Genomic DNA, 17,405 nt, shown 5'->3' with positions numbered 1-17,405 from the left:
AGCAAGCAGCATTAGCTTGGCTGACATTTGGTTCATCACAGTGAAGTCCAGGCTTCAGCTTCATCTCTCTCTGCTCTGTTTATAACCACAGTCTCTCCTTCACAACACACACACACATACACACACACACACACACACACATACACACACACACTGCGGGGGGAACACTGGAGGGAAACCAGAGACCACCGGTTGCCTAGCAACCGCAGAGTGGAGAGGAGTTGCTGCTAAGGGTGATGTGTTGAAAATTATGTCCAAAAGGGACCAATAGAGAGACTCGTTTCAGTACTGAGAGAAAGAGCAGCCAATGAGAGCGGGGGTTTTATAAACCCGCCTACATGGAGACAGATATATCTCCATTAATAGCAAGAGAACTGTAAGTATGACTAGAAGCACAAACTGTGTGTGTGTATGTGTGAATGTCTGTGTGTGTGTGTGTGTGTGTGTGTGTGTATGTGTGTGCGTGTGTTTGTGCGTGTGTGTGCAAACATTGCCAAATGCTGCAGGATTAAGGTTGAAACAAGATCTCTTACAGCTTCCCTTCTGCAGACACATACATACACACACACACACACACACACACGCACACACACACACACTATACCACACATGGAGGGGCTCAATTGAATTCCCAATAAGATGTAGAGCAGAGGGAGGAAATGGTGTGTGATATTTTTCTGGGTTAAGAAATACTTCAAAGCCCCAAGATGGAACAGATAGGATTTCCACACTGCAGAGGAGTGCGAGCTCTCCTACGGCACCAGGCAGTGTGCGAACACACACATGCACGTGTGTGTGTGTGTGCCTGTGTGTGTGTGTGTGTGTATTTATGAGTGGGTTTAAGTGTGGGTCTGCTTCAAAGAGTTCATTCCCCTCTGGTCTTCTGACACACAGCGAAAATGTAAGTGTTGCTGGACTGCTGCACATGTACAGAGAGGTTTAATGTGTGTTAGACTGAAAAGAAACTGGACATACACTCACACACACAAATGCATTTACGTTTTAGGCTGACACTCACATTTTACACATTGAACGAATAGCTGACTCTTACCCAGAGTGACTTACAATGAGAGAAACAGTAGAGTAAGCTTCAATTCCCAGATCACCAACATTACAAGCAACCAACAGTAAGGAGTTCAAGGATCAAAGCCACAGTGCTCTGACAACAGAGAGAACAAATCTAAAGCAAGCTGACATGTCCTTCTGGCTTTGAGGGTATTCAAGTTGTCACTCACATGTGCACACACACACACACACATACACACACACGCACTATGCCACTATCACTACATTTACAAAGCGAGACTGAAAGTCCCATTGAGAGAATTCTGAGGCGTTAAACCTCGGCCAGGTTACTTTACCTGCCAACAGGGACAAAAGGTTAGGAGCAAAACAGGATCAGCTGATTGAAGATCTGTGTCAACAAGCAAACATCAGCACACCATTCCTGTTCTGTAACCCATGTTGGCTATTTGAAGAGTTTGAAGAAGTTTGTGTGTCTTCAAATATTGGCTGATGAATTTCAGGTAGGGGAATTGTACCAAAGTGGATATATGGCGTTTTGGATTCAAACCCGACAGCTCATAACTGACGCATCGCCATTACTGTACATGTCCACAAAATGTCTCTCAGAGCATCACCCATCATGCTGCGGTTTGTCTGGGCCGCCTAATGACTAATGCCGGTCAGTGGTGGGGAATCTATCGCGGTGACTCGCCGAGGCGATGATTCGATTGGCCGGGCCGCCGGCGTGAACAGGAGGAGGGTGGATTATGATTGGTCCGAGGCAGGCGTCTGAGGTAAAGAGCATCTGGCAGGATTTTCCCCCTGATCCCCCCTCTGTCTGTCTGTCTGTCTGTCTGACTGTCTGGTCTGCTCTTCAACAGCTGTTGTTACGGGGAAGAAAAAATCCTCTTCTTTCCATTGTTCTGCTGGGACCGGTGCTCTTCCATATAGGTTAGAGAATATAGGTTAGGAAATCATCCTCCTCTTTCTGTTTCTTCACACTTCATATCCTGGAAAGGCCAATGGGAACCAACAAGCCTTCAATGGAAGCCAGGATATATATAATATAATATAGTAATAACTACTATTTCCTGGTGTGATTTTGAATTTTAATGCTACTTTGTACAGAAAGTGGGTCTAGGGAAAGTCATGGAGGGACATTTTGAAAGCTGAGATGAAACATTTCAAAGCGTTCATCAATTGATGGCGGCTTCCTGGTGTTAATAAATGTTTACTGCTTCAGTGTCTGGCACACTAGTGATTATTGCCTAGATATATCATTATGCTGACAGCCAGCCTATATGCTGCTGCACTGACTCTTAAAAACCACCTTACTACATCCCTCTCTCTAGCTGCTTTATTCTTTCTCCGTCTCGTCCCAGATTTCACTTTCTCTCGCCATCTTCTATCAGGACGTTACTACGTGCAAATTAGGATAGGACGCAAATTAGGGCAGCAATTGGACTTGAGTGGATTTGACTACAGTGGCTTTTTGCTTTTTGTCTCTGCTTCACTTGACTTGCTATGTCAGAGTGGAACTAGGGACTAAGACTTGACACTGTATGTGGCCCTTATGAGTTGAAACTTGACTTTAGATTTGGACTTCTAGACTTGTGCCTCGCGCAAGGGTGACGACTTGGTCCCGCCTCTGGATGTTGGCATGGACGGAGTACAATGGAAAACAATCAAGAAAAACAAAAACACACACGCAGAACACACACGGACACAAACGTATACATGTCAAGTGCTTCCCACACTAGCAGAGTAGTCCATTATGCACTTGAGAAAGGTGAACTGCTTACATTTCCACACAGATTTACAACCATTCAAATAGGAGATTAAGACCAAGAGCGGAGACGGCACGTTTCATCACTCACTGTCCTGTTGTTACGCTGCGTGGAGAATAATTTAGGTTTAAGGCTAATTTATATTTCATGATCTACAATAGATGCTTCAATGCTTCCAATAACTAGGCTCATTCACTCAGGTGGCAGTGACAGTCTTACAGCAACGCATGCATGGAGAGTGCTTGCAAACGCACACACACACCCGCATACAAGTACACACACACACACACACACGAGTACACGCACACACAGTCACACAGCCAGTAAATTAGCCTAGTCAGCAGTGTTGATTGAGCTCCATGGAAGCTTTTTGTATGTTTTAATCACCTCGGGGTACGGAGCGCCTCGCTGAACAGAGATGAGGAGAGATGCATAAAAAAAAAATTAAAAAAAGCAAGCAAAGAACAAAAGAATCAAACATCATGCAATACTCTCTCCTCATCTTCCCTCATCCCTCGCTCCTCTTTACAGTAACACCCCGGCCCGACCTCCTTTCCCCCCCCGTTCCTCATCACTCTTTCCCCCTGTCCCATTTCCCAGCGGGCTTACCTCTCCTCAGGAACGGGGCTTATTCCAAATGCAAGCTGTTGAGGAGTAGTCTTTCAGTCTCTCCACCTCTCTTCTCTCCTCTCCTCTATCTTTCCCTGGCGCTCCTCCACCTCCTCTCCTCCTCCGTCTTCTTCTCTCTCACTCTCTCTCCCTTTTCACCTCCTGTCTCGCTCTCTTCCTCTCGGCGGCAGCTCCGCTCGCGTCCAAATGTGCCTCGGTGCAGGAGAGAAGTGTGTGTGTCTCCCCTCTGCCTCTCTCTCTCTCTCCTCTCTTTAACCACGCTCTCTCCTCGCCTCACTTCTCGTCTCCTCGCCACCAGCTCTCTCTCTCTCTCTCTCTCTCTCTCTGCAGAGATTTCCAGCGCTCAAACAACTCCTCCTCTTCCTTCAGCTTGCGGCAGCCAGACTACATCTCCTACATGTCTCTGCCTGAGCTCTCTCTCTCTTTCTCTCCCTCCCCCTTCTCTCTCTCTCCCCACACACACACACACACACTCCCTCTCCCTCCTCTCTCTCTCTCTCTCTCCACCCAGTTTACATTCCCCCCCTCCTTCTCTCCATCTCGTCACTATGGAGACGCTGGGCCCGTGCAGAGACAAGCTTGCGCTCGCTCGCAAAGTGTGTTTGTGTGCTACATGAGTTGAAGGAGAGTAAAAAAAAAATCCAAAGCATACTGTGTAGCAGTCTTTGCCCTTCATTATAGCTTTAATGTAAATTTAACTGATAGATATTAGCACTAAATGTGTTTGTACTCTGATTTGTAATCGATCACATTTTCTCTGTTCGCCTACAGACAAGTTGAGGCAAGGACGAGAGGAAATGGCTCAGACTGGAGTAATTCTCATTATCTGATCCATCTCACCCTTTTGCAATGATCCTGATGTTCCAAGGTATTGTGGCTCCTTTACGTCATCAGTGAGCAGGCTTGCATAACATATGAGTATGTATAGCCAGGAGCTATAGCCACAATACACAGAATATTATCCTCATCTGGATAAAACCACGTTCAAAGTCTAATTTTCACACTTAAATGCTCTTTGGATAATCTATCTACTAACCATAACACACAACTAGGACAGGAGGTACGCTTGTGTGTACTGTAAATATATATATACTGTACATGTGTATACATGTATGTGTGCGTTTACATTAAGCATGCGTGTGTGTATGTGTATGTATTCCCATGTGTGTGACTGTCCGTGTCATGCAGATGAAACCCAAGCCACCGAGCTCGACGTCATTCTGACTATTCCTGTCTTTACGATCTACATATGTGATCCTGTGGGATAAAGTGAGAGTGTGGAAATCAGAGAGGTGACATCTCCCCTCGGTAACATTACTATTAAACAACTGTGGATTTAGATTAAGTAGCTATACGTTTGAGGGAAAATGTAAGGGAATTTACAGATCCAACCACGTTGTTAACAAAGATTTGTGGGAAAATGTAAGGAAAACTATTCAATCCATTCCTGTCGTTAACCATAGACTTACATAGGGAAAATATGGGGTATGAACTATTCAATACATCCACAATGTTAATTTTAGATTTGAGAGGAAATATGAGGGAAACTATTGAATCCATCTCAAAATCAAGCACAAAATTAACTATTCAATCCCTGGTGTTTAGATAGATAGATTTGAGGGAAATGTAAGGGAAACTATTAAATCCATTCACATTATTACATTCACATTTACATTTATATTTTAGGCATTTAGCTGACATTCTCATCCAGGGCAACTTACAATGAGTAAATTAACCTTAGATTTCCAGAGTGTAGCCTTTACTGACATTAGATTTAAATGAATTAACCCTAGATTTGAATTAATTAACCTTTGATTTGAGTGACATTTTAACAGGAACCAGTAAATCCTTCCTTTTTCTTAACCATGGATATGAACAAAAATTGAAGGGAAACTAAGAAATCTATCGTTTTTGTTGATTTGAGTGATACTTTAAGGGAAATTATTAAATCTACGCACATTTTATATTTACATAGGCTACAGTAGCTGACGCCCTTTTCCAGAGGAACTTACAATGAGTTAATTAACTGTAGATTTCAGCCTGAAGTGATGTTACATTTGAATGAATTGACCTCAGACTTGAATAAATTAATTTAGATTTGAATGAATTAAGCATAGATTTGTGCAAAAAACTAGGAAAACCATCCCTGTCATTAACCATAGACTTTAATAGAAGAAGAATAGAAATTTAAAGGAAACTAAATCAGACATTAACAGTTTAGGCATTTAGCTGACACTCTTATCTAGAGCGACTTACAGTACAATGAGTGAATTAACCTTAGTTTTCCACAGTACAGCCTTTACTGACTTTATATTTCAATTAATTAATGCTAGATTTGAATTGATTAACCATAGATTTGAGCAAAAATGGAAGCAAAACCAGTGCAGCCATCTAAATTACAAACCACAGTTTTGAGCAAAAATGCATGGGAAACTATTCAATCCATCCCCCTGTTAACCATAAACTTTAGTGAGAATTTAAGAGAAACTAGTGAGTCCATCCAAGTTCTGCATCATAGATTTGAGCCAAGACTGGGAAGGGACTTGGAATCCATCCCTGCTGTTCTCCACAGAGATAAGCCAGTGAGGATGCTGATTCTGAAGAAGCAGGCCGGCGCTTAGAGCACCAGCGGTACTAGCGAGCCACAGGTTCAGAGTGCGCTTTGGGGTCACACACATTCTCTCCCGACACCTCCTACGCTATCTCCGGGCCCGGCGAGCGCTACAACGGGAAGCGCGCTGCACGGATGAGGCCAAATAAGGCGGTGGGAGGGCGATACGGGCCGGCAGGGACGGTGAAGTACACTGCAGTCCTGAGGCGAATCCACCCACACCAGAATTAACACAAACTACTACTCACTCACTTCTCGCACATTTGTGAACGTACAGTATCCTCGCACTTCTCAACGTTTTCACACAGAGGGGAACACATATCTGCACGTACCAACACATACACACACATGCAAGTGTGTTGCACAATTTCACACATACAAGCATGTATCTTAACACGTATGAAGACGCGCTTTGGTGTGAAAACTCATGACTATGTGATCAAGCAAACACGCATACACCTTAACAAAAATGTGCACTGGTACTGACTTCACTGTATGAATATGTGTGTGTGTGTGTGTGTGCAGGCACTGCTGTATGTCATATAGGGTTTAAACCTGCAGTGGCTAACGAAGGCAGGAACCATCTGGTCTTGTGATGTGAGACAATCTGTCCATTTGGAGAGGTGACAAAGAAGGTGATAAGCACAGGAACATGGCGCACACACACACACACACACACTCACAGGCACACACACACACACACACACACACACACATATACAAAAATCTGAGGGTTTGGAATGGTGGCAGGAAAGGTAATACACATATACACTATGCACACACATGCACACACACACACATACAGACACACACACACATTTCAACTCTTTTATACCAAGTGCACATATCTCTAGTCTCTATGGTAACTAGTAGCCGTCATGGCAACAGAGTACAAGTGGTAGAAGAAAAGCTGAACTATCACCATTGTCCTCAATTTACTTTGGACCCTTCCAACATCCACCGGCAGAGACACACGTACACACACACACACACACACACACACACACACACACTGTTGGTCCTTTTGGAGTGTTCAGAACATGCTCTACATACTCCAAAATATGTGTGACTGTGTGTGTATTCTCCTTGAAATGGCATGCTGTAATAAGAGTGGGGAATGCAGAGACAAGTCAGGCCATGTAGGTGAATCACACACACACACAAAGACACACACACACACCCACACACACCTACGTACACATAATTAACATACACTAACACGCCTTCACATGCAAGGAACGGGCATGAAGCAGTGCATGAAGCAAAGCGATTTCTACATACAAAGCCCATTCACACAGACATAGATGCATGCAAATGACTCATACCAAGAAGAGAAGGTATATATAAGACGTTGGTTAAAACTGAGAGAGAGAGAGAGAGAGAGAGAGAGAGAGGGAGAGAGAGAGAGAGAGAGAGAGAGAGAGAGAGAATTGCAGTGTGCCACACATGAAAGCTTTGACAGCAGACGTCAAAAACTGTGAAATTATATTTTCTTCCCTGACCTTCAATCAAATGCTTCCCATTTGCAGCACAATTTACAAGCAACCCAGGACACACAAGATCACACACACACACACACACACACACACACACACACACACACACACACACACACATATGGCACGACACTCGCTTTTTCTGTGATATCAGGGTCCACTCATCTAGAAAACATTATGGGAATTGTTCCTTGAGGACCAGAAACTATCTGCACTCCACCATTGTGAGCGTGCCTTTCCAATCGAAATCCATTTCTAATTGCTTCGCTGTGGGCTGTTAGACGACTCACTTGAAATGAGAGCAATTTGCAGTCTTGACGCAGTTGTTTGGTACTTTGCTTGCCTGAAGACAAGGGGCTCTGGTTGAACTGAGAGGCAGCAGCGCCACCCTGTGGACTGTTACAGTACCTTCCTGCAGCTGACTGCACTGCAGGAACAGGAATATACTGTATATCAAGGTTTCTGTCCATCCATGAAATAATCAATAGCTCAAAACTAAAACAAAATACAGCACATTTTAAAGGATAGTAGGTGAAGTTAATCTATCAATAACCAATATTAAGAATCCTTTTTAGTCATTAGAAACTTTTTTTAGCCTCATCATAGATATGATCCATCTTTAATGTTTTATTTTATTCTATTTTTTACTTTTTTGTACCTTTTCAGCATCATCGCAGACATGATCCATCTTTAATGTTGTTATTTTATTATCTTTTTTTATAACTCTATCGCCTGTTAATTCATATTCATTAGTATGTTTTTGCTGTTTGGTAACCGATCTACACCGCTAGTCTTTGCTGCTGCAATGACCCAATTTCTCCTCAGAGATCAATCAGAGCTTATCAGAAGTCCTCGGGTTTAAGAAATTACCACACTTTTACAGCCTGGATGTTCTCTATGTTAGAGATAGTGAATGAAGAGATATATTGCATTTTGGAATGGAGCTCTTCACATTTTCAGCCCAAACTTCATCAAATCTTTAGGATCTCCTCTGGGTCTTGAACAGAACCATGCAGACCTTTCCTCCAGCACTGACATATCCTGACAGACAGCATAAATAAACAGCTTGCCCTGTCAAACAGTAACAGAATCTGTTGTATGTAAGCAAGACTTATGGACCTCATTACTACTATACAGTGGTGTCAATAATGTCAGCAGAGTGCTATCTTTCTGAGTGTAAAATCATTCACATTGTGCCATTTCCTTGCCGCAAATCCATAATGAATGATGAAATGAACAGCTATGAATGATGAATGAACAGCTATGTTAGCTAGAGTACACAATATTAGGGAGACTGAAATACCATGAGCCTGTATGAAGCTTTTCAAAGGCAAAGAGTTCATTTAGATTCAGCTACAATCTTCCCAAGACGTTGCTCACAGGCCCAAAGTCGGGTCCAGGGAAGATTACAATGGGCCGTCAAATTATTCTAGAGACAGCTGACCGATTTTACTAGGGGAATTATGATATTAATAAGGAGGCTGATACCGCAGCTATGCTGTCTTGCCATTATTACATTCTCAAGTACCTGGCATAGCCCACTAAATTAGTCTGGATCCAGGGGAAAATTAAGGGCAAAAAAGGCAGCTCCCCAGAGAAAACACTTAAAAACTGCTGCCGTCTCATATATACAGTGGATATCAAAGATCTAACACACACTATACAACAAAGACACCTTCAGTGAAATCCTAGTATTACATTTATCTAAATAGAATCACTTCAGTTGGTGTCAGGTGAAAGCTAATTAGCTTTGTGCATACATTGGAACGCAATTTGTTAGATTTTGATATAACTTATGTACAACCCCAATTATAAGGGGTGTGCACACTTACACAACCACGGCAACTTCTGTTTTTATCTTGATTTTGCTGGTTACTCTGTCCAAATGAAGACATTTGATATCCATTTTACTGTATATGCCATTTTTATCCAAAACGTCACAACAGTACCATGACTGACTGACTGCGTATATTTTTACTATGGGTGACCCCAGAGGGCAAGGAACACCTAACCCTGGCAGTGTTGGTGCCATGCCACGCTCCACCCTACCAGCTACAGAACCACACCTCACTGTCTACGATCTGAAGGTCTAAACTGATGTGAGATCAGTTCTTCTTCTCTGAAGTGCATGATATTGACCTGCTGTAACATTTGACCCGGACCAGGTCTGAGACAAGACTAGTCAACCCTGATACACAGCACTATAGAGTTGTGTCTGCTGTACGTGTGTGTGTGTGTGTGTGTGTGTGTGTGTGTGTGTGTGTGTGTCTGGACAGGCAGCAGTAAAAGGTGTTTTGAGAATGCTCTTCTAATCCAACAACAGCAGGCCCGCACATATGTGCCCGATCAAAAAAGACACACACAGAGACACACACACACACACACTTCTATTTTAAAACCCTCCAACAATGCTTAACACCCCCTCACCCCCCCTTGTCTCCCTGGACACCGCAGCATCTGTTGCCCGTAGCGATTATCTGGTGATTACACGGAAAGCAGCGGCCAAATTCTATTCTTAACCATTCATTCTCCTCTCGCTCTCTCTCTCCGTCCATCTCTCCCTCCTTTTCTCTTTCTCTTCTCTTTCTTTCCCTGCATCTTTTTTTCTCCATACCGCTCCTTCCCATTCAGCTCCTCTCTCTCTCTCCTCCATCCCTCCCTCCCCCCTTCTCTCTCTCTCCAGTATCATTTGTTCACCACCCGCCGCCCCTCACACACACACACCTCCCTCCCAGGTACAGCAGTGACCTCTCCATCACCCCAGAGACTACTTCAGTGACAGTCCACTGCTGCAGTGCTATGCACTCATTAGAGGACAGCCTGTACAGCATGCACACACACACACACACACTGCGCACACACACACACACACACACACACACACACACACACACACGCAGCTGCACTCAATCAATAGTGAGAAGTGGACAACACTCCTCAAATCCGCTCTTGTGCAGCCTCTAGTGGCTTCACTCCACACTACAGCCTTTTCTTTACCACACAGAAGGTGCATTCTCACACCATCGTACTGACAGAAGCCTACATTTCATACACTGCATGTGTTTATATGCATATGCAGTCCCAAAGGAGGGTATCAAATGTGTTCATATGCACTAATTACTTCAGTTGCACTTCAAGGCTCTCATATTGCCCAATTCCTTTAATGAGCTCCATGCATTTACAAATCAGAGCATATGAAGGAGAAGAGAGGAGTGTGATATTGCTTCGCCGCTGTGCTGGAGATTCATACAGTAAACACACACACATACAGTGGTGTAGATGCACACACACACACACACACACACACACACACACACACACACACACATGCGTGCACACACACACACGGGCACAGTATGTGGGCGGTATCCCCAGTGCTGTGAAACATCTTGCATCCCACACGCTTATATAACTCCCTCTCCACCTCCTCCAGCTGATCACTCATCACTTTATCACTTTATCCTCCGCTGGGAAGGAAAAACACCCCACTTCTCCTCTGTTCTCTCTCTCTCTGTCTCTGTCTCTCTCTCTCTCACTCTCTCTCTCTCTCTCTCTCTCTCTCTCTAGCCAGGCAGGCACCCTCTGCAATCTAACGCGATTTCTTTACACTTGGAGCATCAGAGGAACACATCACTCCGGTGATATGAGGCTGCAACACATGCCATCTCTAGTGTAGATTTTATTTTAGTCAAATTGAACCAATAACCTTGACTGCTTGTGACAACATAAGAGCTAAAATGTCAAAACCTTGTAATCATCCACCATTTACAGATAGTTACAGGAGGAGAGAATTCAGTCACAGTAAAGGAACTGCAAACTGTCTTCTCCTTTTTTATTATTACAAATCTCAAACTGCTGCATGCACAGCAAGAGGGAGGGGTGTCATGACAGGAAGCAAAATAGGGAAAAACTAGTAGGAATAAGTAGCAAAAGGCAATGTCATCACAGCCAATATGAACCTCATCCCCATTTGTATGCTAAGCATATACTGAACAGTAATGAGAAAAAATACCCAATGGACACTGTACATTATGGCCTTGGCACCGGTGAAACTGCTTAAAATCTTGTTTTCCCTTAAACACATGAAAACAATCTGCCTAAGGGGGGAGATGGTATCTGTCTATGGGGTGAGCAGTTTGACCTGTTACAAGAATTCCCTTGAAACAAGTGATAACATGTTAAAAAAAGGCAGATGACTCCACTAGCATCAAGAAGACACTGCTGTTCTGCATTGGAAACAATTCAAATGATCTCACCCCCGCTGGCAGATTGTTTTTACTTGTTTGAAGAAAAATAAGATTTTATGACTAAATACTACACTAAATGACTTGTTTAAATGGGTATTTTTTGCAGTGTACGCTTGAAGTAGGAAGTGGCGATAAGTCTGCGACTCACATTGATGAGCTCGATCTCCCAGATCTTCTTGACCAGCTCCATGGAGGTGTAGCCGTTGATGAGGAAGGACTTGGTGTAGTCGCCCAGCTCCAGGGACTCCAGCCACTCTGCCACTGACGTGGGGTTGTTGCCATCGTAACCGATGGGCCGCACCTACAGACAGGAAACAGGAAACAGAGAGATGGCAGGAGATGGGTTACTGTTGGGGGTCTTTATTTTGACATCATATCATGGGTTATAACTAGGGTTAGACACCCACCCACACCAATCATCTGTGATATGATGGATATGATGCAGTTTGTTTGATTGGGCTACATATTTATCGTATAATTGATCAATATTACACTGGTTGTCTATGGAAACTCCTTAACCTGAATGCATGGCGTAAACACTGTTTCAGAAGCTTTACCACCCTGCCAGGAATAAGATTCTCTCGGAAACACTGAATATTTGTAATTTTGGGGCATATTGTGGCACAAAATATTGGTTGAGTATCTTCCATCCAAAAATATTGGTATCCGCTTTCAAAAACCCATCGGTCGAACCCGAGTTATAACATGCCAAAAGACCTAAAAATTGCGACATAATCATCCAAACACAAAATAAGTAAATTCTAAATTGTTAGCATTTAAGGACATTCTGCATTCATTCACTCAAGACTATACAGTCATTTGCTGCACTGTTTTCCCTCTGGACATGTGACACTTTCTCCTGTTCTTCCTCCATGTTCTGAGTGATATTATAGTGATACTGTGAACAGATACATATGTTTTGTTTTGGAACCTCTGTCCTGGAGCTTGGTAACACAGAACAGCTGCTGATGCACATATCCGAAAGGCACATTCTGCACATATGCTCTCTATACTGTATCTGTGAATGTATTTGATAACGTGTATAGTTTTAAGTTGTTAATGTCAGACATGTGCACACCATGCATGCTGCTGTGAATTCACATATCTGCTTCTTCAGTATCTCCCTCACTGTTATATTCTGCATATATTAATTGAACGTTTCATAGTGGTTCCACTGTTTCATACTGTAAACACACTGATAGGCTATTTTCTAGATCTTTATATTACATTATGTTCTGTTTATACCTATTTCTGCATAGAACATATTTCTAATTCTGTAAACAGTTGTGTCAGCTTGTAGTATCTAACAAATGTAAGTGTCGTCGTGCCTAAACTTGTAACCAATACAGTCTATTTAGCGCTTATATAATGTCAAACTGCTTACACTTTATTTTATTGCTTTTCTTTTTACTGTCATTATTACTTTCTCTGCTGCAACGACCCAATTTCCCTACGGGGATCATTAAAGTTTCATCTTATGTTATCTTTAAGATGCCTCCCTCCCCCAGTTCAGCAGGATAGGAAGGAGGCTGCAGATACCGAGCTGCAACTGACTGACTTTTGAAAGTTGGAGAATAACTTTATCCACTGCATGCTGGGTTACATCTCTGCACTGTAAACAAGTACGCACAAGACTAACTTTCGGGAATGGGCAGCACTGGAAGCCAGCAGCAGGGGGTTATGGCTTCGAGTGAGATTCTTTGTGTGTGTGTGTGTGTGTGTGTGTAGCACATTTTTCATTTACTTCAACAGTCAACACAGCTTCATAGAGTTTATGGCGCTTGAAACGTATCTCGTATCCCCCATCTTAAGTTGTGTGTGTGCGTTTCCCAATGCGTGTGTGTGTGTGTGAGATTTGGGAATAGGGATGGAGAGAGGGTAAAGGAAAGGGAGAGGGAGTGAGAGAGGGAGGACGAGAGTTAAAGTTTTTTTTTTTTTTTTTACAGTGTTTCCAAAAGTTTAGCGGGGATGAGACGAGAAAGTGCTGACTGGAGATCAAAGTTTTCCGGATGTCTCTCTCTGTATGAAACCTGCTTATCTCTGAGCTCAGCTTCTCCCTTCACTGTCTGTCCTCTCTTTTGCACACACACTTTTAGTTCGCTCTCACTCTCTCTCTCTCTCACACACACATGCACACACACACACACACACACAGCCCTGCTAACCTACAGTATCAGCAGTATCTTCTTATGCGTTATTTCTGTGTGCAGTAGCCCTTTTCTGTCTTTATTTCTGCTGCATATTTGAGTGCATGTTCACAAGCGTGACTGTGTGTAAAACAGTGTGTCTATATGCATGCATTCATGTGTGTGTGTGTGTGTGTGTGCTGCAGAGATGCAGGAAGGTGTGGATGAAGACTTATCATGAGGCAGACAGGGTTTCTGGATACGTTTGATTTAGCCTGGTTTGCAGCCTTTGATTTAATGTAATGCATCTCCTTGCCTTGAATCCCCAAACTACTCGCTTCCTTGTTTAACTATTCAGCAAAGCACGCACAGAGAAACCCAACCACCCACAGTCAGAGTTATATCTCACAGAAACACAGACAGGGCAGGAGATTTGCTGAATTTCTAAACTAACCAGATCCCATTGGCTGCAGCTACAAGGGAAGATCAGCCGTGGCTTGAATACAAGTCAAGAACTCTGTAAATATCCCTTTTGGAGACATGCAGGGAGGAAATTATATTGTAACATTGACTCATTTTGGTGCCCAGTAGTAATACTGAGCGAGTAGAAAATCAAATTAGAAAATTTCAGGCTTTGTGCGTGTCGTTTCATAGTCACGGTTTCTGCCTTTGTGCCCTGGGGGTCACATCACATTCAATACAAGCCGCACATGATGCCATGTTTGTTATGTTGTAAGCCATGGGGATTTCATCTAGTATTGATTTGTAATGTCTTATTCTTCTTCAAAGTTAAAAAAAAAAATGTGTTTCTGCCAATGGGGTGAGATAATTTGACTTGCTTCCATTGCAAATAAATGAAATCAAGTGGTATTTTTATTTATTTTTTTATTTTTGGAATGAGCTGCCTTATTCTGATGTTTCAAGATATTGACACGGAATTCCTGAAACAAGTGCAACTGCAATTGGAATTATCTCTCCTCCATTGGTAGAATTTTTCACTTATTTTAAGAAAAATTGTATTTTAAGAATGGATATGGCTTGTTAACATTTTTTTGTGTAAGCCAGTGGTCCATGCTCTTCCTCCTGTCACATGGATACCCACCCAACAGTCTCACAACTCATTTTGGCTCCCACTGCATTGCTTTAGAAGTAATGGAGTAAATGAGACCAAAACAAATCTTTTCAGATCATTTCAGTATTTCTAGATATAATACCACAAACACAACAGTAGAGACAATCCCATAGACCTCTTCTGAACAAAGTCCTAATGATCATCAATGTTAGGCTTTGACAGCATGGTTGTGGAAGAGCCTTGAGGTGCTGCCATGGTGAAAGCCAAAAATATGGAGAATGAGTTTCGGGGTCTGACTCCACACACCACAGTGGAGGAAGCAGTGGTGTGTGTATTATTGTTCATTCTAGTGGAAGGCCAAAGAGATGCCATTGTTCAACTAAAATATGATTTATCCAAGTCAACATTTTGCCCTCAGCGCCCCTTTATCTGGGGCCACACTCCATCCCATGAAAGACAGGCCAGCTCTGGTTATGGCTTCTTTGACTATGTCTTTCACGCACACATTGCTCATATTTCAGGCCAATAATTGCAAATTTTAAACAGATCACAATCTCTGGTATAAGTGGTGGTGTTTAAGTGTTGGATTCATTGTAGTACTGACCCTGGGCAGCAGGCGAATGGCCTGCAGGAGGCGTTGTCTGTGGGCTGAGTTGAGGATCCCAATTTCCAGCAGGTCCTGGTCCTCCACCACATTGCTGCCCTGCAGATCAACAAAACAACAGCCGCAGTTAGCATTTCTCCACATGAACAATACAGTAACAGTGGCAGTTAACATATAGCATTTCTCCACACAATAGTGAGAGTGAAACAGTGGCAGTTAGCGTTTGTATTAATCCTCCTGAATACAAAAATACAGTAGTGGCAGTTGGCATTTAGCATGTCTCAAACAATACACTATAACTGTGACAGCATTAGCATGAACACAACAGCAATGATTAGCATTTAGCATGTCGCTAATAAACCACATGTCATAAATAAACCACAACAGTGGCAGTATGTGTGTACCTCCATTTTTTGGCCCAAATAAGTGATTCTGGTTCCCCTTTCAGTCTGACATTAAAGTTAATAGCAGTGTAAAATGATTGCCTTTAACTATGTCCAGTGCTAATACTGACTATTATTGCTTTTGAGCGTTCCTCTGTTATGCATTCTTTATTTGTTGAGGTGGATTGAGTTTTGAAGCTGCAATGAAAAAAAGAAAATTTCTAGCCATACTTCCATTCAGAATTCCAGCATTTCATGGCTTTGTGATGTGAGGATAACGCACCATATTGTTAGCATTTTTTTTCTATTCAATAACGTGTTAAAATATGTATTAACTTCATCATATGCCATTTCTATTTACATTATTTCACCCATTTAAGAACAGAACAATTGGCAAACGGGATCCAAAAATCCCATTCATTTTCACCATAGGAAAAAAACAAAACAAAACAAAACAAAAAACACAGATAGAATCTGAAAGCCCTAAAATGATTGATAGTGTTCATGCTACATGCTAACAACAGTGGTAGCATGTTGCAGTTCACATACAGTGGTTAGCATTTCTACACATAAACAACACAACACAAAACAGCGACTGTTAGCATGTAGCACGTCTCCTCATACACAAAACAACACAGTGGCAGTTAGCTTTTTTCCAAATAAAACAACATTTGCATTTTCCCACACAGATAAAACAACACAACAGTGTCCGTTAGCATTTAGGCTATGAGACAGTAATGAATACACAGCAATCCCTATGGTCGTATGTATCATGTAAAATATATGAATGCTGAATTTCAGTGGTATTCCATTCAATGATTCAATTATATTTTTTTCTTGATCAAATAAAGCACAACACAGCAACAAAGACAAGGCAAGTTTAAGTGTGGTGAGAACAAGAATATCAAGAGGACATTATTAAGAAAAGATGGAAAAGCTATGGCAATGTGCAAACACTGCAGCCTACAGAATGCAGCAGACTGCAAGTGTGATATTCTCATTTGAGACTGTGACACACACACACACACACACACACATACACACACACACACACACACACACACACACAAGCCTCTACAGGTATCATAGAGAGTTTCACCTTTAATTAGTCTGATGGGAGACCTTTAGAGACCTATCAGTCATCCCTCCTCCAGAGAGAGAGTCTGTGTGTGTTGAGTGTGTGTGTGTGTGTGTGTGTTCAGACAGATAATGAGAGCGAGCAAGGGATGTAGGGAGACGGGAAGAGAGGAGAAGTGCATGTAGATAGCTGCATTATGGGAGAAAAGCAAACTGATTTGTATGTCTCTCAGTTAGGGATGCCATCAGAAATATACATGTTGACGCATGTGAACAGGAAAAATGAGGGAATCGCCACAATGATGGCAAAAAAAAAAGGGAAAGGTAGTGAGGAGGAGAGGGACTATGCCATGTGCACAGCCTGGAG

At 42.5% G+C, this 17,405-nt stretch overlaps 1 protein-coding gene across 2 annotated transcripts in view; it reads right to left on the bottom strand.

The window, feature by feature from the left end:
- The window catches only part of anks1b (ankyrin repeat and sterile alpha motif domain containing 1B), a 196,563-nt gene that overhangs the window by 28,480 nt on the left and 150,678 nt on the right, over positions 1-17,405 (bottom strand). For both annotated transcript variants that reach the window (XM_078282203.1, XM_078282204.1), the window contains exons 18-19: positions 15,579-15,677; positions 11,925-12,077 (exon numbers count right to left, since the gene is read on the bottom strand). In XM_078282203.1, the coding sequence (XP_078138329.1) occupies positions 11,925-12,077; positions 15,579-15,677 (252 nt within the window). The remainder of the gene's footprint in view (positions 1-11,924; positions 12,078-15,578; positions 15,678-17,405) is intronic.

The sequence above is a fragment of the Centroberyx gerrardi genome, chromosome 24 (assembly GCF_048128805.1).
Source record: "Centroberyx gerrardi isolate f3 chromosome 24, fCenGer3.hap1.cur.20231027, whole genome shotgun sequence".
In the NCBI taxonomy this organism is placed as follows: domain Eukaryota; kingdom Metazoa; phylum Chordata; class Actinopteri; order Beryciformes; family Berycidae; genus Centroberyx; species Centroberyx gerrardi.
This window is presented reverse-complemented; position numbering and strand designations above follow the sequence as displayed.